At 48.3% G+C, this 25,177-nt stretch overlaps 13 protein-coding genes across 13 annotated transcripts; 7 read left to right on the forward strand and 6 right to left on the reverse strand.

Moving 5' to 3' along the window:
• Window positions 1-67: 67 nt before the first annotated feature.
• Window positions 68-1,130, reverse strand: FMAN_05413 (putative kelch repeat-containing proteins; the record flags this gene model as incomplete). Its single annotated transcript, XM_041827931.1, has 2 exons — window positions 68-906; window positions 953-1,130. 2 exons carry the CDS (start codon window positions 1,128-1,130, stop codon window positions 68-70), a joined length of 1,017 nt encoding a protein of 338 aa, XP_041678845.1.
• Window positions 1,131-1,525: 395 nt separating this feature from the next.
• FMAN_05412 (uncharacterized protein) lies at window positions 1,526-3,565 on the forward strand (the record flags this gene model as incomplete). The annotated part of the gene is made up of 5 exons (XM_041827932.1): window positions 1,526-1,567; window positions 1,626-1,720; window positions 1,770-2,430; window positions 2,482-3,248; window positions 3,295-3,565. The coding sequence occupies 5 exons, from the start codon at window positions 1,526-1,528 to the stop codon at window positions 3,563-3,565; spliced, it is 1,836 nt and encodes a 611-aa protein (XP_041678846.1).
• A 429-nt stretch (window positions 3,566-3,994) lies between these two features.
• On the forward strand, window positions 3,995-4,897 carry FMAN_05411 (uncharacterized protein; the record flags this gene model as incomplete). The annotated part of the gene is made up of 1 exon (XM_041827933.1): window positions 3,995-4,897. One exon carries the CDS (start codon window positions 3,995-3,997, stop codon window positions 4,895-4,897), a length of 903 nt encoding a protein of 300 aa, XP_041678847.1.
• Window positions 4,898-7,664: 2,767 nt separating this feature from the next.
• FMAN_05410 (uncharacterized protein) lies at window positions 7,665-9,062 on the reverse strand (the record flags this gene model as incomplete). Its single annotated transcript, XM_041827934.1, has 1 exon — window positions 7,665-9,062. One exon carries the CDS (start codon window positions 9,060-9,062, stop codon window positions 7,665-7,667), a length of 1,398 nt encoding a protein of 465 aa, XP_041678848.1.
• Window positions 9,063-9,662: 600 nt separating this feature from the next.
• On the reverse strand, window positions 9,663-11,481 carry FMAN_05409 (putative beta-glucanase; the record flags this gene model as incomplete). The annotated part of the gene is made up of 8 exons (XM_041827935.1): window positions 9,663-9,979; window positions 10,031-10,142; window positions 10,197-10,284; window positions 10,338-10,447; window positions 10,493-10,647; window positions 10,695-11,049; window positions 11,097-11,185; window positions 11,232-11,481. 8 exons carry the CDS (start codon window positions 11,479-11,481, stop codon window positions 9,663-9,665), a joined length of 1,476 nt encoding a protein of 491 aa, XP_041678849.1.
• A 498-nt stretch (window positions 11,482-11,979) lies between these two features.
• FMAN_05408 (uncharacterized protein) lies at window positions 11,980-14,120 on the forward strand (the record flags this gene model as incomplete). The annotated part of the gene is made up of 6 exons (XM_041827936.1): window positions 11,980-12,036; window positions 12,089-12,468; window positions 12,516-12,706; window positions 12,751-13,036; window positions 13,080-13,608; window positions 13,662-14,120. The coding sequence occupies 6 exons, from the start codon at window positions 11,980-11,982 to the stop codon at window positions 14,118-14,120; spliced, it is 1,902 nt and encodes a 633-aa protein (XP_041678850.1).
• Window positions 14,121-14,369: 249 nt separating this feature from the next.
• On the forward strand, window positions 14,370-15,038 carry FMAN_05407 (uncharacterized protein; the record flags this gene model as incomplete). The annotated part of the gene is made up of 1 exon (XM_041827937.1): window positions 14,370-15,038. The coding sequence occupies one exon, from the start codon at window positions 14,370-14,372 to the stop codon at window positions 15,036-15,038; it is 669 nt and encodes a 222-aa protein (XP_041678851.1).
• A 417-nt stretch (window positions 15,039-15,455) lies between these two features.
• Window positions 15,456-16,271, forward strand: FMAN_05406 (uncharacterized protein; the record flags this gene model as incomplete). The annotated part of the gene is made up of 2 exons (XM_041827938.1): window positions 15,456-15,884; window positions 15,939-16,271. 2 exons carry the CDS (start codon window positions 15,456-15,458, stop codon window positions 16,269-16,271), a joined length of 762 nt encoding a protein of 253 aa, XP_041678852.1.
• Window positions 16,272-16,516: 245 nt separating this feature from the next.
• Window positions 16,517-18,175, reverse strand: FMAN_05405 (uncharacterized protein; the record flags this gene model as incomplete). The annotated part of the gene is made up of 3 exons (XM_041827939.1): window positions 16,517-16,830; window positions 16,878-17,754; window positions 17,807-18,175. 3 exons carry the CDS (start codon window positions 18,173-18,175, stop codon window positions 16,517-16,519), a joined length of 1,560 nt encoding a protein of 519 aa, XP_041678853.1.
• A 292-nt stretch (window positions 18,176-18,467) lies between these two features.
• On the forward strand, window positions 18,468-20,822 carry FMAN_05404 (uncharacterized protein; the record flags this gene model as incomplete). The annotated part of the gene is made up of 5 exons (XM_041827940.1): window positions 18,468-18,583; window positions 18,640-18,768; window positions 18,813-19,503; window positions 19,554-19,805; window positions 19,851-20,822. The coding sequence occupies 5 exons, from the start codon at window positions 18,468-18,470 to the stop codon at window positions 20,820-20,822; spliced, it is 2,160 nt and encodes a 719-aa protein (XP_041678854.1).
• Window positions 20,823-20,838: 16 nt separating this feature from the next.
• FMAN_05403 (uncharacterized protein) lies at window positions 20,839-21,209 on the reverse strand (the record flags this gene model as incomplete). Its single annotated transcript, XM_041827942.1, has 2 exons — window positions 20,839-21,054; window positions 21,105-21,209. 2 exons carry the CDS (start codon window positions 21,207-21,209, stop codon window positions 20,839-20,841), a joined length of 321 nt encoding a protein of 106 aa, XP_041678855.1.
• A 544-nt stretch (window positions 21,210-21,753) lies between these two features.
• FMAN_05402 (putative fumarylacetoacetate hydrolase) lies at window positions 21,754-23,095 on the reverse strand (the record flags this gene model as incomplete). The annotated part of the gene is made up of 2 exons (XM_041827943.1): window positions 21,754-22,100; window positions 22,153-23,095. 2 exons carry the CDS (start codon window positions 23,093-23,095, stop codon window positions 21,754-21,756), a joined length of 1,290 nt encoding a protein of 429 aa, XP_041678856.1.
• A 362-nt stretch (window positions 23,096-23,457) lies between these two features.
• FMAN_05401 (putative homogentisate 1,2-dioxygenase) lies at window positions 23,458-24,934 on the forward strand (the record flags this gene model as incomplete). The annotated part of the gene is made up of 4 exons (XM_041827944.1): window positions 23,458-23,525; window positions 23,572-24,324; window positions 24,372-24,394; window positions 24,426-24,934. 4 exons carry the CDS (start codon window positions 23,458-23,460, stop codon window positions 24,932-24,934), a joined length of 1,353 nt encoding a protein of 450 aa, XP_041678857.1.
• Between the last annotated feature and the right edge of the window lie 243 nt (window positions 24,935-25,177).

A 25,177-nucleotide genomic window follows, 5' to 3' on the forward strand; every position in this document is an offset into this window, starting at 1 on the left:
AAGGCAGCTCCCATAATGCGTTGGTCTTGACGATCGCTTTCTTCGATACACATCATATCCACGATGCCTAAAAACGCAATATCCAAACATCACCGAGTCTCTGATTATCTTCCCCGAGACCTCCATGGACAACCACAGCATCCTCTGCACTTTCATCCCGCACAGCATCAGCGTCAAACCATCCCCTCGCAACAGGTCCTTCATCACCAACCTCCACTTTCTCCCAGGTATTCCCCTCAATATCAAAAGCCCAGACGTCAGACAGCATCTTTCCAGCACCAGCGTGGCCTAGAGCGCTAGGGTCTCTCTCGCCAAACATGGTGATCAGGAAAGACCTGCTCTGAACCGAGATTGCCAGTAGTGTTGCGACACTTCTCGCTTCAGGGCCTTCAATACCATCTGGCTTGTAAGTAACCGTAGACCATGAACTAGTCTTGATGTTGTAGATATCTAGCGCGCCACCCTGTTCTGTCTTGCCATCGAAACCGTTCATGCGATACAGCTTCCCATCGAGGTATGCGATGGAGGAGCCACCGCGCGCAGAGCCTGGTGCAGAAGGAAGCTCATTCCACGACTTTTTAGTCAAGTCAAAAACCCAAAGATCGTTCAATCGGTTCTGCTCAGGGCATCCAGAGTGGAGGTAAAGCTTGTCTACTCCATCTGATGTGATGCAATGGTAGCTTCGACCATCAGGGAATGGCGCAGAAGAATCTGCGGGCTCGATAGAGTCCCATGTATTGTCGGCTGTGTTGTAGCGCCATATAGCGCCCTTTTCTTCGATAGGCTTCATTTCGAGCCCGCCGCGCCCAGAGAAGAGGAAGATGTTGGTTCCGATGGTGGTGCTTGGGCTACCGACTCGAGGTGAGGGAGATTTGGCGGGGGCCGTGAGCGTTTGAGCGCCGTGTTCTGCAAGGGTCAGTAACCATTAAGTAGTGATTGACTGTAAAAGTACCTTGAGTATCGAGGCTGACAACATCGACTCTGTTGTCAACCGGTTCACGAGGAAGCAACTCGCCGCCAAAGATGTAGGTCTTTTGACCGATCGTCGAGACAGCTTGGGAAGAACGGTAGAGGCGCTTGCTGGAAGTGATACGAGACCAGGTGGCCTTTGGGAGCTTGATAGAAGTCATTGTGATAGTTGAAGTGCAAAGCGATAGATGGTTGACGTTGTGAGAATGAGTCTGGGTGGCAGGAGGGAAGGTTTCTATTTATATTCCCTCAAGCACCTTGTTGGGTTCCAAGTACCAAGCCATTCGGACATAGTTAACATGTTTCTCAGTTTACCATCAATACTGCAGCTAGGTGATCAACATAAACATAATGGTGCTATGCACGAGAATACAAGTCGTAGCCCCACAGCGGCATGCGGACTCCGCGACCCCATCAAAATAACACACTCACCAATAAGCGTAGCGAACTTACGGCACTTGCGACATTGACGTTAGCTCATCCTCCAAGACCACGGCCCATAAAACCACCACGGAGTCCGCTCCTCCACTTGAAATTGCCAACCATTCAATCAACAATGCCTCCAAGACGAGCCTGTGCCGGGTGCTTCAAAAGAAAAGTAACGTACCCCACGCATCAATCCCTGAAGTATCCATAGACCGACGAAGACGAAGTAGATCCAATGCATCAGATCAGATCCCGAACGGCAGTGTGAAAGATGCGCGAAACTTCATCTCGATTGTGCATCCAACAGGGAGCCGCACAGTAGGAAGCAAGTCCTTTGACATCATTAAGTGAAGGACACGGCTGACTTACTACAGAGATGTCCTCGCAAACCAGGTCGCGAAGCTTGAGAGTCGGGTCGCTGAGCTTGAAGCATCTCTTGTGCAGATGCGCTCCGAGATTAGCACGACCCCTGCCGCCATTTCACTTTCGACCCTGCGAGGTAATTCTGAGGATACCACGGGTTGCATCTCGCCATATCTGCAACAGAACTTCACAGGCGCTGCATCTGTATCGCTCTGGACATGTATCGGGCAGCACTGGTACTTCAAAGGCATACCCATAAATTCCGCCCAAGGCCGAGAGTGGCTTTCCTCCAAGATCGGTCAAAGCGTCACTTTAGATGGTTTTCATCTCTTCGGATCGCAGAAACACCATTTTAGCAGCGCATCACCTCCCTTCACCTTCCCAGAAAAACGGACGATAGAAGCATTTTTAACTTCGTACTTCACTTCGCCTTGGCGACTTTTATACCCTGTTATTGACGCAGCGCTTGTTGAGGATACGTTGGAGGCAGCTTACGCCGGGTCGAAATCGGCCCAGGTATGCCTTTTGGCGTTCATTGCTTTGTGTTCGCGGTTGAAGGGGTCTCGAGTACAGCTTGATGACAGCGATGTCTATATACGTGCGTCGCACAGCTATCTACCGGATATACTTGGCCAGAGCACTGTGGAGAGCCTTCAAACTGTTATTATGCTTGTGAGCCAACGATTATCCAAGCAATGTCTACTCTGCGCTAATAAAACTCAGCAAATCTATCACCTGCTCTCTGGCCAGTGGGGTGCCGCTGCTGAACTCCATCCCTACGCCTGCCGCGCTATACACGATCTCAAAGGGCACATCTTACATCCATCCCGGTCCGATAGCGCAGTTGACCGTCGACACAGACATATCCGGAACCTCTTCTGGCTATGCTATATCCTCGACAAAGATATAGCCCTACGATACGGAAGACCGCCTTCTCTGACGAGGGAGTATTATGACCTGACGCTGCCAGATGATTGGGCGAGGGTGTATCACGCACCAGCCGGCACCACCCAAGGTGGGATGTTCTTCCAGGACGATTCTGTTTGCTTTTCGCAGGACCTCTGCCTGGCCCAGATCAAAGAGAGGATTTGTCAATTTCTCTGCTCTCTAGATAATTCGAAACTATCGGATGGACTGATTCTTAGTCAGGTTCGCCAGCTGGACGTTGATCTTGAGAGGTGGCGCTCCAGTATCCCTACGGATTATAGGCCAAAGTGGTCTCTGAGTTCGGAACAGCCGCTCGTCCATCCGCAAATGTCTTTTGCTCAACGGGTCAGGTGTTGTCATTTGCAGCTAGAGTATAATTACCTGACGACGGTGATTCATACCACTGTCCGGAGATGCGGTGCGGTCTACGCTGTGGAAGATAATCTCCCTGAAGATCTTCATAATGTTTATCATTCAAGCAGTGATATCTCTCTCGACGCGAGTCGTACTACTCTCCAGATCTTCAAATTACACATAGATATCCTCCAGGAGGACATGTTTGCGTAAGTCGAATAAATTTCATTGCTCATCATGCTCTAACATCAACAGCCACATCGCGATTTACCCGCCTGTAGCGGCCATGACGCTATTTATGAACATTCTGCTCCATCCGTCAGATCAACGGATCCGAAACGACCTTGAACTGCTGGCCGGCTGTGCAACGCTGTTCCAGGACATGGCGATGGAAGACTTGACGAGTGATGACATGGACTGCATTCAAGAGCTGAATAGGTTCATTTCCGAGCTGGTCCGCCTTGGAAACAGTGCGATATGGAAGGCAAAGAGGCAATTAAGGAGCATGACCGGAATACCATCATGATCCGGCATTGAGACTCGGATATAAAGTTTTTGACTTGTGACCGGGCCGTATACCCGATGACGACGATCCGTCGCATCTAATTGGCCTGACCGGACCCCAAAGAAGTATCATCTTTCCGGTCTAGATATTTATGTTGCGCGCCCTCTTTTCACTAAAGAATTTCTTGCAAGTTTCTGTCCACGCCTTTTAAACGACGCTCTTCATCCTCGGAATTCGATACTACGTGAACCGGGCCAAGATTCCGGTCCCGCTTATGATAAGCACCATTCATTCTGAACAAGGCGCTTCCCCGCAATCAAGAGGGTATTTAGAGGGCGCACGCCAATGATAGACGAAGAATAACAAAGACATAAAAGACCACACGCCAACTGAGAATTGACCATCAACACGAAACATCATCAACGTCGATCTACAAAGGCAATTCGCATCATGTCTTCAACCACCACCATCCAAGCCCAAAGCGGCACCCTCACCATCTCCCCCAACTCCAAACCTGTCCACGGCCATGAACTCAAAGACAAAACCCCCCTTCAAGCAATGTCCCACGGCGACGTCGTCCTCAGCGGCATCCCCACGCACCCAAACTTCGCCTCCCAGCGCCAATGGCAGCTCGAGCACATGGCCGCCGCCTTTCGCCACTGGCACCGCGAAGGCTACGTCGAAGGCATCAGTGGCCACATATCTGTGCGCGACCCCGAATTCACCGATGCGTTCTGGACGAATCCCCTAGGCCGACACTTTGGCCTTTTGAAAGTCAGCGATATGATCCTCGTTAATCTCCAAGGGGAGGTCATTGGAGGGAATCGCTCACGACCGCCTAACTCAGCGGGGTTTCTGATCCATGCTTCTATTCATAAAGCGAGGAGCGATGTTCACGCTATTTGTCATTGCCATAGCATTCACGGCAAAGCATGGTCTGTGTTCGGCAAGCGCCTTGAGATGTTGACGCAAGACGTATGTAAATTCCGAGGCGACGCGCACAGCGTTTATGATAGTTACGGCGGCGTTGTGCTGGGCAGTGAAGAGGGAGACCGCATCGCAGCAGCGATGGGGCCCAAAGGAAAAGGCTGCATCTTGCGAAACCACGGTATTCTGACCGTTGGGCAGACAGTGGACGAGGCGGCGTGGTTGTATACTTCTATGGAGAGGAGCTGTCGTGTGCAGCTTCTCGCTGAGGCTGCCGCGGCGAATGGGTTGCCTAAGGTGCTGATTGACGATGAGGAGGCTAATTTCAATTTCGATGTTGAGAGTGATCCTGAGATCTGTTACTGTGAGTTTCAGGCTTATTATGATTTAGAGGATGAGTTGTCCAATGGGGCTTTTAAGAAGTAGGGGGATGGAATGCAAGTCCGTCATACCTTTCGCTCGCAGGCTCGTTTCTGATTGATAGTTGAGCTGGCGGATATATCAAAACATAAATTTATAAGTTACATTTTCTTTTATTCATTCTTTAGGTGGAACTCTCAACAGGTTGTAAATGTATGGCGCCCTTTTACTCCATTTTACTAGAGTGCACTATCAGAGTCATGGCTGTATCCTTTGTGAATGGTCCCCAGTATTTCCGTAATTCAAGCCCCGCCAATCCTTTCTCTTTCCCGTCCCCTTCACTTTGACGATGATGCAGTTCGATATAAGGCTTGAAGGCTTAGTTAACTGCTCTGCAGAGTCCTCTGGATTGTTCTACCTCTTAGGGAAGCAGTTTGTCGGAGATGAGTCAGTAGAAAATAGTACTAAGCTCTCCCTATTCCATGGGTGAAAACTCCCAAAGGCATGGATACGGAGATCCTAGGCTTGAGCCGACTCCAGGCCTGACCCTTCTTTTGCTTCTCAGGTTTGAGGAATGCCTCGCCCTGTGTGCCTGGTGCATAGTATTGTCCGCTTGTTCCCTTTCTGTATCCCAAGTTTCGGTATTGATAGCTGTCGCGTACCTTGAGTGCTATTTTGACTATATTTATGGAACAACGACCAACGCACATGATGGAAGTTTCAGAGTGGGTTGACAAGCTATTTGCTGAGTGTTTGTGATAAGACGGTGGTTGGACTTCAATTGAGGCTCAGAGATAGATGGGTTAGGACGTCGGATTGTTGTCTTGAGGTAGTGGTAGTGATTGCAATGATGGTAAATAGAAACAGAGATGAATATAGGCATTTCGGCATTGGATCCCATTTTAAATAGCTTTCTATCCGTAGGTTTCTTGTGACACTGAAATCTGCATATTTTGCAAACTGAAGTCAGTCACCTTGGAATGAAATCTAATACATCTGGCTAATCACATTTTTGTGTACCACAAGTAACTTCAGAATTTCCTTGCTTTATTCCAAGAAATAACAGCATCTGTACATTTAAGGTGTCAAGGTCGTAAACTGTAAGGCAAAGATGTGCCTTGGCACTAACGATATACTGCCTAAGTATGAACTTGAGCTCTATACTTTGTTGTTACCGAAGTATATTTTAGGCTCTTAACCTTGTCATAGTGCAAGTCCACCGATCAATGCAGGCCCGGATTTAAGTTGTGAATATGCTTTTGGGATTTCGATCTTGGACATGTTCTGTTTATGTAAAGTTTCTGGGGTCACAGCCCTGGCGTGAAATGCGTATGCCAAATTAACTTCGCACAGTTCAGTATTTTTGGCTTCGTGCTGTGTAAAACCTTTCATTAAGAGTTGAATTTGTGAAAGTTTGCTCTCATTTCTCCATTTCTTAAACTGGGGTGTTTCTGTCCTAAGCCCTCCCATGATTCTCTGACAAGTGTCTCTCAATCCTCTCGTGCCTTTCCGTAATTAAGTGTCGCAGATGAGTAAATTGGCGAGCATGTCGATTTCGCACGCTCTAAGCGTATGAGTTTGATATTATATCCGAATTCGAAAAGGAGATAGGACGAAGTAGGGTAGTCTGTTTCTTCCAATTGCAGACCCGATCGTGTGAAGACAAGAACAGCGAAATTTCTCGGGGCCAGCTCGAGCCAGAAGACCAGTCAGAGCTGCCATCGAGTTACTTTGAAGTCACGAGACTTCGGCGCACTGCTCTTGTTAGAACCTCTAGGCCGGCCGAATGGTTGAGAGGCACGTGGGCGAGCGCCGTGCGACATAGCCCGAGTTCCGAGACTTGGTCGAGATCGAAATGGTCCATCGGGCGAGCTGGTCGCGTACTTGGATCTTGAGCTACCGCAACAGCCCATTGTGGATGGTGAATGGGATATGGGGTTGATTGTGGATGCGGGTTATGGTAGATGGATAGAGGAGGGTGGCAATAGGCGTCAGAGCTTAGAGTTGGATAAGGGGATGAATGAGGCGGCGGGTTTCTTTTTGGAGGGGGAATGTTTTTAGGAACCGGTAAACGGGGGGCAGGGTCTGCTTATATACCGCTGACATGTATTTTATAAAGCTTTCTATCTTCTGTATTATGCTCATCATGTTGTGATTGTGAGTCTCTGCAATTGGTAAATGTGACTTTGACGCAAACCCGGCTCCCAATGGCCTATCACCTTCCACTTAGCAAAGGAGGCTGGATGAGATCTTCCATTTGATTAGTTTAATAAAATAGTTGCCTCTATGAGCCCATGAGCTTGAGTTACAGCGTGAACACGTGTTCAGTCACGTATGTACCTGAAACCAGTCTTTGCTAAGTACATTTTCTCAACTGTATTTGGTCCAACCAAGAGCCGGCGTCTTCACTGTGTGGCGAATGCAGGCGACAGCATATTGGATATGAACATTCAACATGCTTGATACATACTTCAGGCAGCGTATCAAATTTTAACCTAAAAGCAGGACAAACTCTCAGCTTATCACCCAATCTAATCTCATGCATGATACGTGATAGATTCGCAGAGGTATTTAGAATTCACTTCACAACCCTAGAGAGTGCGCAACGAGCCGAACTCTTAAGGGCTAGTACTTGAAGAACGGAAACATTCAGACAATCTCATTGTTTTTCGGGCAATGAATTATCTCAAGTTGACCATAGTTGGGCAACGGATCATTCACAAATGATTTAGCGGTATGACTTGATTTAACATCCATTTCACACATTCTATTCGGTATCTCCTAACAAATCAACTCCACACATACTCCAGCTAGACTCCCAATTCTGTCACGACTAGACCTCATAAAACGACGTATCAAGTCCAACATGCTCGGGACTAACCTCGTTCAAATTCCTCCCAGACCAACCACAATCCCAGAACGTGACCAGTGCCCAAAGCTTAATAAAGCTGTGCACGTACCCAAACAGAACTTGACAAATAACAAGCGGAAAATCAGAAGGATACTGCAGAAAGTGCGGGATGATCTTGATAACCTTTGTCCAAAACATGAAGACCAGGAAGATCACTAGTCCACCGGCGTTGGAATTTTCAGCAAGGACAAACGTGGCGATGAGCGCTGCATCCCAGATTATAGCAAAGTTGACAAGACCAGCCCAGTACACCATGAAGCAACTCCACGTATACCGGGAGATAAAAGCTGGATTACAAAGCATGACTGGGTTGCTTCGAAAGGTCGTACGTGCCCAGCGAAGTAGCTGATCCTTAAACTTTGGCCACTCACCAAGCGTCGTCTCAACAGTCGCATCCTCTGTATCCTGAAACTTGACAAGCCACTTTTTCTTCATACCTTCTCTCGTCAAAAAGTTGTCATCATCAGGACCCAAGCCCTGACCACCAAAAAGCCCAAAGCAGAACTTTTCACTGCAGAATCTCTGGAGAAGGTCAGTGTCGTTGAGGAACTCTGTACGGTAGACTGCTGTGCGGCCTGAGATGACGAATACTCCACCGTCGATGGCGTTGGATGCCCGGAGTTCCCAGTTGTGACGCTGGAGGTAATTGCACGCGATGAAGTTTACGATGGAAGGCCATGTCCAGACTCCAGGTGATGTGCGACGAACTCTTTTCTTGGTGGCTACCATACCGACACTCTGATCTTCAAAAGGCGCAAGAACAGAAGGGATAAAGCTTCTTGGCCAGAAAACATGGTCATCTGCGAAGATGGTAATAGCTGTAGTAACATTTGGCATAGCATGAGTGATCTGTCGTCTCTTACTCGGCTCAGGAAGCGCCGAGACAAAAATCTGAATATGCGGGGCATCAATGCTTAGCTTTCTGAGAACAGTCTGACATTCCTCTCGAAGAACAGCACCAACCGTGACGACGAGAACGCACGCAGGGTTATTCGCAAGAATACTCTCCACACACTCTCTGAAACCAGGGCCATGAGGATCAATAGTTGGAAGAATAACAGTTACATCATTCCTTGAAAACGAAGGATCCTGCTTTACCTCTGCAGGACGATACATCCACGATCCAAGAATATGTCCAAACAAACGGAGATACCGCAATGTGAAGAGCGTGCAGAATACCTGTGTCCAGACATCATTGACAAGAAGCCAAATGCAAGTTACACAGGCTGCCAGTGGAACTATGAGCAAAAGAGACGGAAGGATTCGAGAGGGAATGTGGTCCTTTGACGGGAGAGCAGTTGGCCAAGGAAAGATCGTCATGCTGATGGTGATTTTCTTACCAGGTGGACTGTTTTTGACGTAGAAGTTGGTAAAGTTGGCAGAAATCAACTGGTTTCCAAGGAATTTGGGGTTTTATAAGGGCATGACGAGAGTTGTGACATTGTTCTGTAATTTGGGCTGTGATTCATTGTTGTGGTTCGTGGTGGTGAACATGAGCTTTGTTTGTGAGGGTGAAGCGAGTCAGTGGCCTTTGTGAATGGATGATAAGGCAGATGATGAACAAAGGAGAGGAAGGAGCTCGTCTGATTGGATTTGAGACAAAGCATTCAGTGCTATTTGGCAACATTCGGGTAGGTGTTCACTATAGACGTGGTGGAGCAGCCTATACAGCAAAGAGTCTCGGCAGTGTCAGTGTGCGTCTGCCACAGTAGATGAAGATAGTCTATCTTTCACATAGGTATGTTGTTTACGAACGAGACCTATGGTTATGAGACTTGACTGTCAGAGTGATAGTGCGCATTCACTAGGAAATTGAGCAAATACGGTACCGTCTTGGTAAACTCGTGGAATCTCAAAGCAACTTCAACAAAGGTTAGACACAACTAAGCCTCTCCATTCACCTATTCTAAAACTCGATATCTAAAAGATGCCCAAGAGGCTACGCTTTCCCTTCTTCTTCTCAGGGGGATACACCACAATCCTATCCAAATCCGCGCCCTTAACATCCTTCCCGTTATTCAGACCCCCAACAGTAATAGTGTTCTTGCCCTTCTTCAGCGGCAGCAACAAAGGAGCTGAGAGAATAATTCCCTTGTGCGTATCCTTCTGCCACAGCGTGTGCACCTTTTCTTTATCGCCGTTGACGACAACACTGCTGATTCGTCGGATTGCCCATGTGCCGTTAATGCGATCTGGTTGACCCATTGGCTGATCTCCAAAGCCCATGTCATCAATATCTATATGATCATTAGTATGTGAATAGGAGGTAGTGGAGGAAGGGGGATTACTTTGGTGGTAGAAAGATACCCATTGGTCAGCGCCTTGTCCTTCGACTGTGAATGTTGCGGTGCTGTCGTTGCCGTAGATGCCAGTTGCAATGACATGGTCCGTTCCAAAGGTCTAATCAATCACCGTCATTAGCAATCATTTATACCTCTGCTCACATTGACTTACAGCCTCTTGGAGGTGAGCGCCCCCAGCAAACTTGGCGTTCTTGGAGGGGTAAGTCTTGCCCTTGATAGGCTTCCATTCACCAGTTTTGCTACAAGCAGTCAGCATCGTCTTGACAGCCAATCGCAGTGCAAAGAGACTTACACATTTAAATCGTAAACATCGTGCCAAACGACCTTGAGACTCTTGTTTTCCTCGTCAATCTCAATAGGGAGCCAGACGTTGCGACTCTCCCAGATCGATGGTAGATCCCACTTCAAAATGTCAGCCGTGACTTGTAGCAGGATAGGGCATCATACCTGGTCAGCCATGTAAAGATAAGTCGTCTTCTTGGTGCCCTTGATCCTCCACGAGAACCCACTTTGCGTGCTAAACGTCCTCGTATAAGCCGGCGCAACAAAAAAGGGCTGCGACCAGGGACCCTCAAGTTTATTAGCCCTCATAGCCACAACATCTACACCAATTAGCCTTCCCTCCTTCACTCTTACCCAGCTCACTTACTATTAGGTCGATAACCAGTCTTGTGGCTCATAAAAGTCCAGTAGCTCTTCTCCGTCTGGATAATAGTCGGCGCTTCGAAATCGTATTTATTAAACCGAAACGTGACCTTTTCCACATCCGTAAGGTTCTTATTAAATTCACTGACGTATACATCTCGACCTTGGACTTTATCGCCGTTGGAGTAGAGAGCGTACGACTTTCCGGTCTTGTAGTCGGTGAAAGCGCCAAAGTCTTGGGACCAGTTTCCGAGGGGGGACACGGCGTGTTGGAATTTGTAGGGGCCGGCGATGTTGTCGGATGTTGCGAGGCCTTGGAGCAGAAGGCTGTAGTTGCGGTCGTCGGCGTGCCACCACATCTAAGACAGGGTCAGCTTGAGGGTTGGATGAGAAGGGGAGGACATACGTGGTATTTTCCTGTTTCTTCGCTGTAGAGAACCTTGGGTCGTTGGATGATACTCTCGGGCGAAACAAACTCATGGCCCTCCTCAGGCTCTGTAACATGTCAGCAACAATCTTTGGTGTCAATTGGGAGACAAACTTAGTGCCAAACCGTGAGACTCCCACGTAGCGAGGTCATCAGAGCTGTAGACCGAAATACCGCCGCCTTCTTCCTGCTCTTCGGTCTTGTGTTCACCAAACCAGTAAAACTTTCCACTCTCTCTATCAACGCAAAGACCACCAGCATGAGCGTTGAACAGATTTCCGTCCGTGTCGTACCATCGCGCACCGGGGACAATCCACTTTGCACTCGCCAGCGCAGCGAATGCGAGAACCGAGAAGAGCGTCATACTAGCAATCAATTAACCAATTGCGAAGCTCTGTGATCTGTACAACCAAACGGAATTGCTCGCATTTTATAGCTATCTCGGTACATCTCCGCCCGACGGCGCAGAAGTCCCCCAACGGCGTCATACCTCGTCTTAGCATCACGGCCGTTTTATGCTTGTTTGTTTTGCGGGGGAGCCCCCCAATTTGCACGTCGATCCCCCGCTGGGTTTGGTAGACGCTTCAATCATAGGGACTCTTGGCTCCCCGGGATAATTGGCGACCACCAATCGGCCCGCTAGCGAGAAAAGCCTAAATTACGAGATGATTTGAATCGGGTGAGCTTTGTCCGTTGCATGATCAATTGAGATTGAGTTTTTGGCTGGGTGATCGGTGAAGATGCTGTTCGTGAGCTTAGTGCTGCAATCGCTGATGTGCAGGCTTCGAGTTATCATTTTCCCTTTGGATGGTATCTGTTGCTGACGTGCATCATGGAAATCTTACGGTCTGCATGTGCCATCATGGCTAATGCACCGGGACGTCCGAGCAAGGCTTGCGATGTCTGTAAAAAGCAAAAGGTCAGAATAATTAAATTAAAATGGTCCGGGTCTTATTAACCTTGCGTTCCAGATACGCTGCTCCGGAGAGCGACCCAGCTGTAAGCGATGTTCAAGATTAAAGAACACCTGCCAATATGACACCATTCGAACTCACGGTAGAGCGACTAAGGGAACGAGGAAATCTGCAGGTGCACATGGAACTTCACGTTCGGTTCACTCGAGTCATCTGGTCCCAGTTGTTCAACCAGCTTTTCTCAGCATCGAACCTGCATCAAACCACGATTTGTTCAAAGGCATCGCCCCATCATTGGTCAATACCCTGGTTGAACTATACTTCGACAATGTCTATCAATCAACTCTTCTCCTGCACAGAAGCACATTCATGCAATCACTTGCCAATCAGACCATTAAGCCTCATATTCTTCTTAGTATTTGTGCCTGGGGTGCCAAGTAAGCCTCCATTCTCATCTCCCTGCTGAACCTATCTGACGACCAAGTTTCTACCGTGATAACTCTGGGAAGGCTACCCTCAAAGAACAAGGTCTAATGACAAAGTGGGCTAAAGAAGCCGGAGCACTGGTCTTTCAAGATGCTGAAGAGCTCAACGATGATAATCTCGTGACGTTCTGCAATCTTTCGCTGTTCTGGCATAGTCAAGGTTCATGGAGGATAAGTTATCTTCACAAAGGTATGCCCACTCAGCTTTGACCTGTTTTTTGCTGACTTTACAAGGCAACGCCTGTCAACTCCTCCACATAAACGGAACAGGTCCAAAGAACGGCTCGTCACTCCAAGCTGAAATGCGACGAAGACGTTTCTGGGCATGCTATTTGTTTCACTGCTTCAGTTGCGAGAAGTTATTCCGCTTTGAAGCAATTGCTGATATTGAGAATCTGCTACTGCCTTGGTCTGAAGAAGACTTTGCGGTCGGGACTTCGAGCTCAGCGATCGCAACGATCGCGAATGGGATTGGCTCGGGAAGTATCTTTGCAGAGCTCATACGCGGTCTCAATCTCTGGTAGGTCGAATCTCGTCTGTCAACAATTTTGCTGACTTCAAAGGTCGTCTGTCGTGTCTGTCGTCAGATCCGAGGGCGATCTCAATTTGCGCCTTCGAGAAATCTTTAGGGTTGAGAACAACATCTCCTCATGGTGGAACAATGTTCCTGTGGCGTTCAAGCTTGGTGCATCTACTGTCTCAAGCATACCACGGAATAGCTTACCCAAAATTATGCTCACCAACCTCGCCTATCACCAATCCCTCTGTGCACTGCACTCATCCATCGTTCCGCTCTTCTGCTGGTCGAAAGGTGACAAGGCTTACTCATCAGCCAGACAATTATCCGCCCAAGTCGCGTTTGATCACGCTGTTGCAATTTCCAGTCTCATCTCTACGATATTAAGTACAGGTTATCCGCTCAGTTCGATGCCGATATTTGTCGCATACTCAGCTTACTCAAGTTGTGCTATCCAAATCCCTTTTCTTTGGTGCCCTGGGCGATCAGTTAGAGAGCGAGCTCAACTCAACATCGACGCCAATGTTGAAATGATGCAGGGCATGTCAACTTGCTGGAAGTTAGCTTCACTATTGGTGAGTTTCTTCATTATATAGATATGATGTCGCTGAGACTAACGCGGGGCCAGCAACTTTATGTGCGGTGCCTTCATAATGTTCATAAACGCAACCCGCCTGTAATTTCTGGCGAACCCAAGTATATGGATGTTTCGGCACTTGTTGACTTTGACGTCGATGCGTCGCTTGCAAAATCAACGATTTTACAATTTGCTGGCATGTTGCGATCTGATGAGAACGGATATGTCAAAGCCGGAGGTGAAACCTCAGACCCAACCATCACCATTGCTGCTAGTAGTGACGAGGCTTTTGACCGCGCAGCGAATACGACTTATCCGAACACGATAATTCCGCAAACTCCGAAACAACTTGACGCAGGGTCCAGTGAGTGGCCGATATCTGACATATTCAACTCTCTCATCGATGCTGATATGGCCGGTCTTTTTTCTGTCGACAACAATCTCGATCTGTCGTTCTTGGATGCAGATCAGACCTCATGGGACTTCGGCCTCAACCTAGAAATACCCTAGAGCTTCGACTTATCATATGACAAATCATCTTAGCGTAGACGATATCGTACTAGCGGTGACATTCTCCGAGTCGGTAAAATATATGATTGGTTAAATAAGTCTCGAACTCGATAGTGGGACCGGTAAATGCCTCGGCACGGAAAACACGAACTCCATAATGACGATTGAAATGGAGGCTTGGAGTAGTATAAGATCAATTGACTCGCAATCTCATAGTCTCTATCAATCAACCACATTTAACTCATCAAAATGCCTATCACAGTCCATCACCTCCAAGTCTCCCAGTCAGAGCGCATCCCCTGGCTCTGCGAAGAACTCGGCATCGAATATGATCTCAAGCAATACAAACGCTCTCCCCTCCTCGCACCCGCCGACTTCAAAGCCCTTCACCCCATGGGCGCCGCCCCCGTCATCACAGACGGCCAAACAACCCTCGCCGAAAGCTGCGCATGCATCGAATACATCAGCCATAAATACGCCAACGGCGCTCTCTTCCTTACCCCAGACCACCCAGCCTACGCTGATTTCTTGTACTGGTGGCACTACGTCGACGGAACGCTCCAAACAGCACTAGGTCGCATTATGTTGATCCGTTCTGCCAAGTTGAGCGACGATAACCCTGTTGTGCAGTTTGGAAAAGCCAAGTACAGACAGGCGCTGAAGTTGTTGGATGAGCGTGTTAAGGGTAATGAGTGGCTTGCGGGCGAGGAGTTTACGGCTGCTGATATCATGGTTATGTTCCCGCTCACGACGATGAGATACTTTTCGCCGTATAGCCTGGACGAGTATCCTAATGTTTTGAAGTATCTTGAGAGGATTGCGCGGAGGGAGGGGTTTAAGAAGACGATGGAAAAGATTGATAACAGTATGGAGCTGTCGATGGGTGCGAGCCCACCTCAAAGCCCTTTTAAGCTGTGATTTGGGGGTCTAAAGATAATATTATAGGGTATAGAACACGCGGAATACGGAATAGTGTAGTATAAAGGTCTAGACTTTTCTTCTCAATCAAATATCAGCCCTACTCTCAACCTGGTAGCTGACATGCATTGCAAGTGATAGCTCAGTCGCTCATTGGCGGACTTGCCGCTGATACCCCGGGTTTTATCGCTGACAGGATTCACCTCGTCAGCACGGTCAGCCAAACCACCTGAAGGAGTCAATCTAGGCTGCAAATGAGACACCTTTTCCTGCAATAGGAAGAGACTAAGATTGATGGAGAAGTAGCTAGTACCTGGAAACGACAGTGCTGACGTTGACCCTCAACTATAAATACTGGCTTCCATCCACTTAGTTCCGCGTTACTGAGGCGTCTTAAAGAAATCGTTGTATCGCATCATGTCTACAAAATCGGAAAAACCCGTCATCGCCATCGTCCAAGGTGCTTGGCATCGCGCAAGCCACTACAAAGGCCTTGTGCAGTCCTTGAATGACAAAGGCTTCACAGTTCTTCAACCCGACAATGTCACGGCCGGGAACGATGAAAACATAAAAGGAAAAACCCATCAAGACGATGTTGAGGCCATTCGAAAATCTCTTCAGCCCGCCCTCGACGAAGGCAAGCGGATCGTGTTGGTCTGCCATAGCTACGGAGGTATTCCGGGCTCTGCCGCCGTTGAAGGCTACCAGGTTCATGAAAGACAGGCCAAGGGTTTGTCTGGTGGTATTTCCTACGTCGTCTATATCGCAGCGTTTGCTCTACCGGTGAAGGGTCTTTCTCTGTTGTCTGCCGCTGGAGGCCAACATGGTCCTTTTCTCGATAGGACGGTAAGCTACGCAAAGCCTGACATCGGGTCCAGAATACTACTAACATGTTCCCAGGACGATATTTGCTATCTAAATGACAAAGCCCAAAATGCCTTCTACAACGATTGTACTCCCGAAGTAGCCAAGAAGGCAATCGGCGAATGTGTCAACCACAGCACCGCGTCTCTCGAAACACCAGCCGAATTTGTCGCGACGGATATCACAGTGCCCAAGACGTATGTTGTCTGTGAGATTGATAACACGGTTCCTGTGCAGGGACAGTTGGCTATGGTTGGTGCTATGGGAGCTGCGGTCAACGTGGAGAAGATAGCGGCTGGGCATTGTCCGTTTCTGAGTGAGAAGACTCTATCTAAGGTTGTGGAGATTATCGAGAGGGCTGCACAGTGAACCTGGCTTGAAACAGACCAGGAAGGATGAGAGGGTCAAAGGCAGAACTTAGGAAACGAAATACAAAGACACATGGGTTAACTTTTGTTATTCGTATCTAGCCTACAGAGTAACAGAGGGGTTCAATGATCCAGGCGGATCCATATCACCATGCAATAATAACAGAAACAAGGCCACAGCCCATCTAACAGACTCAAAAAAGGCACCCGTCGCATCCACTTCACCTGCCAACCTTAACAGCCCACTTAGTTCTCAACCGCCAAAGCCTTCTGTAAAGCCTCAGGGTTTCTAGGCTTGAAAATAGCCTTGTATCGACGAGGCAGAGCGACAAGACTTGTTGGATCCAAGCTACCAGTAATAGGATGGCAATCGACCTCGTCCGACTTCTCAATCTTGAGACTGTTTAGAAGTCTCATGTAGACAAGGTACAGTTCTCGGTTGGCGAGGAGAGAGCCAGCGCACATGCGGTAACCGACGCCGTATGTGAAGAGAGGAGCATCGGGCTGTTCGAACCATCGCTCTGGGCGGAAGACCTCGGGATCAGACCAGACTTGACCGTCTGCCAAACGTTAGTACACAAAAGAAACAGCGGGAGTGGAGACATACCCATATTGCAAGCCCAAGCGTTCAAGAAAACAACAGTGCCCTTGGGAATAGTAACGCCCTCATAGACAATATCCCTAATCGAAGCTCTCGGCAGCGCCAGTCTCAGAACAGTGTAATATCTCAACGACTCCTTTACTAGCGCAACGATATACTCGCACTTCTGATCATCCTGCTCATCGCACATGGGCTGCTTCTCGCTGTAAAACTTCCTGATCTCCGAGACAGCCTTTTCCTGAATCTCAGGATGTTGGCTCAAATATGCGACAAACCAGGCAACCTGGGTAGTAACAGTGTCAAGACCGCCAGACAACATGGTGAGACTGATGGAAGTAAGTTCGTCCTTGTTCAGCTTGGCCTCCTTGTCCATTATCACGTTGGCCTGAATACAAGGCTTATAAGTCCCGTTCGCGATACGTTCGTCAAGACCGTTATTAAGATCGGTGAGGTACTTATCCCGACGGTTTCGCATCTCCTTTGCCTTGGCAGAGTGCATGTTAAACGGGTTCAAACGGAGGAGAGGAATGTAATCTTGGAGATTGCCAGTGGTAGAGCGGAAACGGCTGATTTCTTCCTCGACGTGGGTGATTTCAGAGAAAAGATCGTCTTTTTGACTCTTGAGTCGAATGCCCCAGTTGAGTGTGAGTGCGAGAGATAGAGAAAGGCGTTGGATCATGGGCATAGGGTCAACGGGGATATTGCCGCCTTTGCCATATTCGAAAAGCTCCCTGACAAAGTCGCGCGTTTCGACATCGAGATGGTCGACGTATGTAGCGACTGATGGACGGTTGAGAGCTGAGGCAGCGCCTTTGCGACGACGCTTGAGGGAATCGCTGTAGGGAGAAGTGCCGATTGTAGTACCAGCAGTATCAGAGAGGACCTAATCCGTCAACATCTCCTCTGTAAATCACCAATACTGCGAATATGCTTACCTTGTGGAATGTGTAAAATTCGGGTCTCGAGCTCAAAGCCTGTGCATTCGCGCCAAAAATAGTCCTCGCAGCGGCCGCAGAATTGACAACAACGATAGGAATGTTCCCCAATTGAATCTGATAAACGGGTCCGTACTTTTTCGCCCAAGCGCGGTATTTCTCAGCGGCGTTGATGTGAATGTCCCAGATATTGCCGATCAGCGGTAAACCCGAAGGGCCCTTCAAGTTGCTGATCCTCGCATTGTGACGAATGAGTTCGTTGATGAAGATGTAGATCAGCGGGCCAATCAGGAGCGTCACGAGGAGGGACTGGCCCTTGTTCTCGTGGACTTGGTTGTTCAGCGAAACAAGCAGATTAGCGATCGTCATGATGAAGCTTCGAATGTATCTGATTGCTAGAGAGTGAGATTTTTGGAATACGGATTACATTCAGCTCTATATACCAACCCAAAGTCAATGGCTACCCTCCATAACACGGAAATACGCCAAGTGTAACCCCACAGTCCAGAAGCTGTCTAGCTCACCCAACCCCGCAAACGATTTAGTCTTCCGACTCGGAAACCTCGGAAGAATTTCCGAGAAACCCTCTTTAACCAGGAATTTCCAATCCAAGACCCCTCAGTCGACTTCTTGACCTTTCGGAAATTGTTTACTGTTCGCCATGTCTGAAGAGCACCCGGTACTAAAGCCGAAAAAGCGGAACTCGGCCGATGCTGAGAGCGTTGGTGATACACCTGCTCCACGGAGTAAGAGGGGCAAATACACGTCTGTTGCTTGGTGAGTGAGAGATCCATTGTGATGGAGTTGAGTGGGTGTTGACTTGGATGGGGCAGTGATGATTGTAAGAAAAAGAAACTCAAGTGTATTCCCTCGGAGGATAACGCGTGTGAGAGATGTATCGCCGGTGGATTGACGTGTACGTTCGCGACGAGTACACAAGCTACCAAGGAGAAACCTGATGAGTAAGTATTCCACTGTATTCAAAGAATCCACTGACAAGTTATAGCAATCAAAATATTCAAGCTTTGAATCATCAATTATCAGAGCTTCGTCAGCAAATGTCAGATCTCGTCGGCGTCGTCCGCGAGCTCAAAGACCAGAACCAGAATCAACACCAAACCCTTCCTCACGATGCATCAACCGTGTCATCCCACAACATTGTCACCCACTCCCCCGCCAGCACGCACCGCGGCGAAATGCCCAAACAGCCTCAATTCGTCGGTCCAACGCGCTCCGCCTTCGGTATCCTTGTCAGCGAACGCTCCCTCAATCGCATGGGCGTCCCAAAATTCGACTCCATGCCACCCAGCGGGGCCCAATCTCCCATAGAACCAGTTCTGGACAGCATTAATGATCTAAGTTTTTGGCACTGTTGCACGGCGAGTGATATCACAAAGTATCTCGTCAATTTCCAGGAGGAAGTCGAGTCGGTGTATCCGTTTATAGACATAGCGGAGTATATCGCGCAGTCGAAGGAGATATTGCAGGCGATTCGTGGTGGGGGGTTTGAGGATGAGGGGAGGGTGAGTAGTAAGGACATTGACATTGCCAAGGTGGCGATATCAACGGGCATTTTGCTAGAGGAGCCGAGTAAGCTTGAATTGGCGACGGCGATTGTGGACTCGGTGCAGACGAATGTATCGAGTATTCTGAGTCCCCAGGTTGATTTGAAGGAAGTTCAGCTTTTGGCGATGCTGGTATGTCTCCTCCACTATCGCGAAAATATTCGGATTACTGATAGGAGTAGAGTATATACTACTTCCACGCAGGCGAGGAGCTATTAGCCTGGCGCTCTATCGGCATAGCAGCACGGCAGGCTCTAGAAATGGGTCTTCATCGAAAGAGGAGTCTTTTGGATAACTTTAAAGACACGGATTCTCGCCGTTTAGCGACACGTGTGTTTTGGTGCGTGTACGTGCTTGATCGACGATGGAGTTTTGGAACGAGTTTATCGTTTGCGCTGGTTGATAAGGACGTTGATCCAGAATTACCTAAGCCTGTAAGTTTGTTTGTGAGAGACATTGATCTAAGCTGATTAGAGTAGGATGAGGAGTATTTGTATCTTCAGTGTATGGTTGGATATGGCCAACTATGCTCTAAAATCTGGGAAGCCATTCCGCCTTTTGGATCAGCGTCTCAGACCATTCCAGATGATACAGCTGCTATTCTCGATCTGAAGACTCAAGATTGGCTGGACTCTATTCCACCGCATCTGCGGCTTCGTCATCCTCGTCTTGGTCTTGCACCACGAGCCCAACCTCGACTGCCACATCGTCTGCGGGCGCTATTGTACCTCCGTGGCAATTACGCTCGTATTCTCATTTATCGGCATCATCTCATGAGCACGGCTAGCATAGCTGCGAATCCGCAAAATGCATGGTTGGTAGTCGACATAGCGCAGGATACTATCCAAGTTCTGGTTCATCTGCATGCTACGACGGATATCTACAAACGACAGCAGAATGTCTTTAACTACTTCCTGCTCAGTGCTTTAGCAGTTATTTTCCTAGCTGTGTGTCACGCCCCAGAGATCTTCTCCGTGCCGTGTAAACGCACATTCTCGGATGGCGTTGAGCTAGTCAGAGGATTATCACGGCATAACATTGTGAGTAAAAGACTTTGGAAGAGTATTCGAGGTATGATTCCCCGAATGAACACTTTCGGCTTTCCTCAAAACGGTGAAGATGGCGAGCCTCGAAAAGATGATGAAACTGGGGGTACAACCGAGCAGACCGTTCCGCAAGTCGAAGTCAACGCTGAAGAGCAAGTCCCCATGGCAATACCCGAAAACGAGGCATTTTCCTTCGGCGACATGATGTTTGGCGACGCAGACGTCGCAAATTCAGTTCCCGATATGTTCCAAATGAGCGAATCCCTCCTCAATCTCTTCAACGCATTCGGCGAGGGACAACAATTCTTACAACCCGTTCCAAGCACATTCAGCGAAGAGGGAGAGTACGCCATGGCAGCGGAGCAAGGGAAGGATATATCCATGAGATTCCAAGGTTTAATATAAAAATCCTATTTTTAATCTATACAATCTCATTCTCAAAGTAAATCATCGCCACGCCCTCATTAACACTCTTTGCAAAAGTCCTCAGCTCAAGATGCGCAGCGCATTGTGTATCGTAGTAGTTAAAGTCCTCCTGCGACGCGAATGTTGAGATAGCCACAATTGTGAAGCCTTGAGACCGTTGGTCTGCTTTTGCTTTTCCAGCTTGGACTGAGACGATGTATGGCTTTCCGTCCTTTGAAATGTTAGAGGGGAAAATATTGGGGGGTTTGGGAGGGGGGTTACTTTTGTGGCTTTTTGAGGCATTTGCTTGTAGAGATCGATGAGGTGCTGTTGATCCTCTGCCTTGGGGATCTTGAAGAGGGTGACGCGGGTGATTTTGCCGGACATGGTGAAAAGTTGGTGTGGGGAGTTGGTGGAGTGGAGAGGGAAGTACGGATATAGAGATTCAGAAGTGTATTTGGAGGTTTGGAGGTTTATATGAAGCAAATGCCTCGGAATTTGAGCTGAGATTTCCGGAGGCATTATTGGCTCCACTGTTGTGCAGAAATACGACGAACAAAAGTATGTCGGCACTTGGTCCGGATAGTGTCTTGTGGATATAGTTTTTAAGAAAATTGTATAGGCCTGTGGTGAGAAATTTCAGGCATCTCAAATTCTGACATGTTCTGCTCCACGATACGAACGTGTGATTTTGGTGCTTGACGAATTCGCTATGATGATAGAAAGCTTCGTGATCCATGCCGCCTATAAGCTCTCAGCTCAATCCTCAACTGCAAATGGCACATTTGTTCATCAACGATAGTCTGCTGACAAGTCAACTCAAAGAGAAGGATCTCAGAAGTTCCCATACATCACATTGTAGCCAATAAAATGATGCTTAATCAACGATTGCAAAATCTATAGTCTAAACAACCTAAGCCAATTCCCATCTCTAGTCCCTCGGAACAGCAGCAATGATAGTACCCTCGCACTCCCCAAACCCAACAAGCCCATCCTCAGCAGTACCAGACCAACCCGTAATAGTAATACTATCACCGTCCTGGATAAACTTTCGCTCCTCTCCTCCCTCCAACTTGACAAACTGCTTGCCGCCCATGGTCTGCTCAAGAAGACTTCCCTGCGTTCCAGGCTCAAGACCAGAAATCGTTCCTGAACCGAGTAGATCTCCCGTGCGTAGGTTGCACCCTGACACGGAGTGGTGGGCGATCATCTGGGGCCAGGACCAGAGAAGGTTCTGGGATGAGACTTGGGTGATTTTCGTCTTGTTTCCTTTTGCAGCTGCGTCTTGTCAGTATTACTATGTCAACTGAGCCTGGGTAGTTTGACTTACTGGTGATAGAAACCTCAAGGTTGATATCGAGAATGGGGTCCCCCCTCTTCTCGTCAAGATACTTCTTCGGCGGAACTTCATTCTCCAATCCCTTCCCTCTAAAGCCCTCCAGCGCATCCGCCAAAACAACCCACGGACTAATCGTTGTTCCAAAGTTCTTCGCATTAAATGGCCCAAGGGGAACATACTCCCACTGCTGAATATCCCTTGCGCTCCAATCATTCATAAGAACATATCCGAAAATATGCTCTTCCGCATTATTCACATCAACAGGAGCGCCGAGCTTATTCCCCTTGCTAATGAACATACCGAGCTCCAGCTCAATATCAAGTCTTGCGCAGGGTTGGAACACAGGCTCTTTGGCTTGGGGGTTAGGGAGGACTTGACCCCAGGGGCGATGGAGGGGTGTTCCTGATACCACGACGGAACTTGCACGGCCGTGGTATGCGATGGGGAGATGGTTGTAATTAGGCTGCAGAGCGTTCGCAGCGCCGCGGAAGAGTGTTCCCACGGTGTGAGCGTGGTTACGCCCAGCGAAGAAATCAGTATAGTCGCCGATACTAAGCGGCAAGTGAGACTGAACATCTCCAATTGGAATCAGAGCTTGTTTGCGCAGGGATTCATTGTCCTTGAGGATTTCGGGGTATTGAGTTTCTTGGCGGAAGATATCTTGGAGATAAGCCCGCGTAGCTCTATGCACGGGCCTTCCAAGAGCAGCAAAGTCGTTGAGGGTGGTTTGAGAAAAGACCTTGAGTTGATCGGCGGGGAAATCAGCTAGTTTGGAGAAACCGTTGTTTTGGGCAAAGGCTGATAGATCAAGGACATGTTGGCCAATTGCAATTGCAGGACGGTGCGTTGGTTCAGCGGATGTTGAGATGATGCCAAAGGGAATGTTTGCCAGTGAGAAGTGGCTCTTTGAGGGGATAGGTAGCCAAGAAGCCATTTTGGATGATTTCGAGTAAGACTTTGAGAAAGATACAACGATTTGACAACGAAATATCCTCAGTGGCAGTGCCGGTCTTTTAAGTCCTCTGCAAATAAAAGCCCCTCTATTTGAGATCATTATATCGCGCTGTAGAGTAGTATTAATGTCGTGATGCTGAATAAGTGACCATCTTGATCGCGAGGTCGCTTCGGAAATTTCCATCATTTCCGAGAAGGGTCGGATGGGTCGGGAAGTATCAACCACTCGGAAACTCGGGCTTGGACCGAAGAAGATCGTTAAATAAAGCAGAAAGAACTGATTGATAAAGATTTCTTATCTGTTCTTTTGAGCATGACATATGTGTTTTGATTACTGTAAAAATGCCTGTTACCAAGTTTTCTACGCCTGAGAAGTATGAGTACCTCAATGGCTTTGATTCATTCCACGAGTAAGTCCCGCTCTGCCTTGACGTGAAAAGTGGCTAATGGGAGTAGATCCGAGTCTATTAAGGGAGCGCTGCCCATAGGCGCAAACTCGCCCCAAAAGCCTCCCTATGGCTTGTATGCAGAGAAGCTCTCTGGTACAGCATTTACAGCTCCCAGACATGAGAACCGCCAAACATGGCTGTACCGCATCCTCCCTTCTGCCTCACACTCAACGTATAAACGCTTCAGTGACCCCTCATCCCCAATTCTCAAAGCAAAATTGAACTATGAGCCCCAGCAACTACGCTGGGACCCCTTCGACATTGATGAAAACGTCGATTGGGTTCGTGGACTAAAGCTCGTCTCCGGCGCAGGCGATCCCACTGTTAAATCCGGCCTTGGAATCTACGTTTTCGCTGCAGGCAGGGACATGGACGCCAACACAGCGATGTACTCTTCTGACGGTGAGATGCTCATCGTTGCGCAGCATGGAGTTTTGGATATTCAAACTGAACTGGGACGACTTCTCGTGAGACCGAATGAGATTGCTATTATTCCTAGGGGAGTGAGATATAGGATCACGCTGCCTGAGGGACCGGTAAGAGGGTATATTCTTGAGTTGTATCAGGGACACTTTCAACTACCGGAGCTGGGACCTATTGGATCAAATTGTCTGGCGAACCCGAGAGACTTTCAGATCCCTGTCGCGGATTTTGATGAGGATACGAAGAGTACTTGGACGATTTTGAATAAGTTCAACAATGAGCTTTTCGTTGCTGAGCAGGGACATACCCCGTTCGACGTGGTGGCATGGCATGGAAAGTGAGTATCTCTCCCCTGAATTGACTTTTCAAAGCTAACCTTGCCAGATGTGAGTTACAGATATACGTTGGCTCATTGAGAGCATCTGATGACAGCAACAGTCTATCCGTATAAATACGACCTAGGCCGCTTCTCCGTAATCGGCAGCACATCCTTCGACCACCCCGACCCCTCCATCTTCACCGTCCTAACCGGCCCCTCCGACCATCCCGGCACCGCCATCGCTGACTTTGTAATCTTCCCTCCGCGCTGGCTCGTGCAAGAAGACACATTCCGCCCACCGTGGTATCACCGCAACACCATGTCTGAGTTCATGGGATTAATCTGTGGACAGTACGATGCCAAGACCGGCGGTGGTTTTCAACCAGCGGGCGCTAGTCTGCACAATATCATGACTGCGCATGGACCAGATGCTGATTCTTACGAGAGGGCGAGTAATGCGGAGTTGAAGCCTGTCAAGGTTGGAGAGGGGAGCATGGCGTTTATGTTTGAGAGCAGTTTGATGTTGGGGATTACGGATTGGGGGTTGGAGACTTGTAAGAAGGTGCAACCTGACTATAATAAGCATAGTTGGGAGGAGTTGAAGGTTCACTTTAAAAGGCCATCTTAGATAGGGTTGATGAATGTAATGTTGATGACTTGTCGTACTGTTAGTCTGAAAGTCTTGTCTGTATATCTGTGCTATGGGGGTATGTAGATTGTGATAGTTATCTATGTATGGAGTGCATCTGGTATATTGTATTACCAAGATTAATATATATTTGCATTACAGTGTTTAGTCATGTAGATAAATGTATACAGCCGTCGGACAGAGAGACCTGAAGACCTAATAAGAGATCGGCCTAACCAAATA

Source organism: Fusarium mangiferae, assembly GCF_900044065.1.
Source record: "Fusarium mangiferae strain MRC7560 genome assembly, contig: FMAN_scaffold002, whole genome shotgun sequence".
NCBI classification, from domain to species: Eukaryota; Fungi; Ascomycota; class Sordariomycetes; order Hypocreales; family Nectriaceae; genus Fusarium; species Fusarium mangiferae.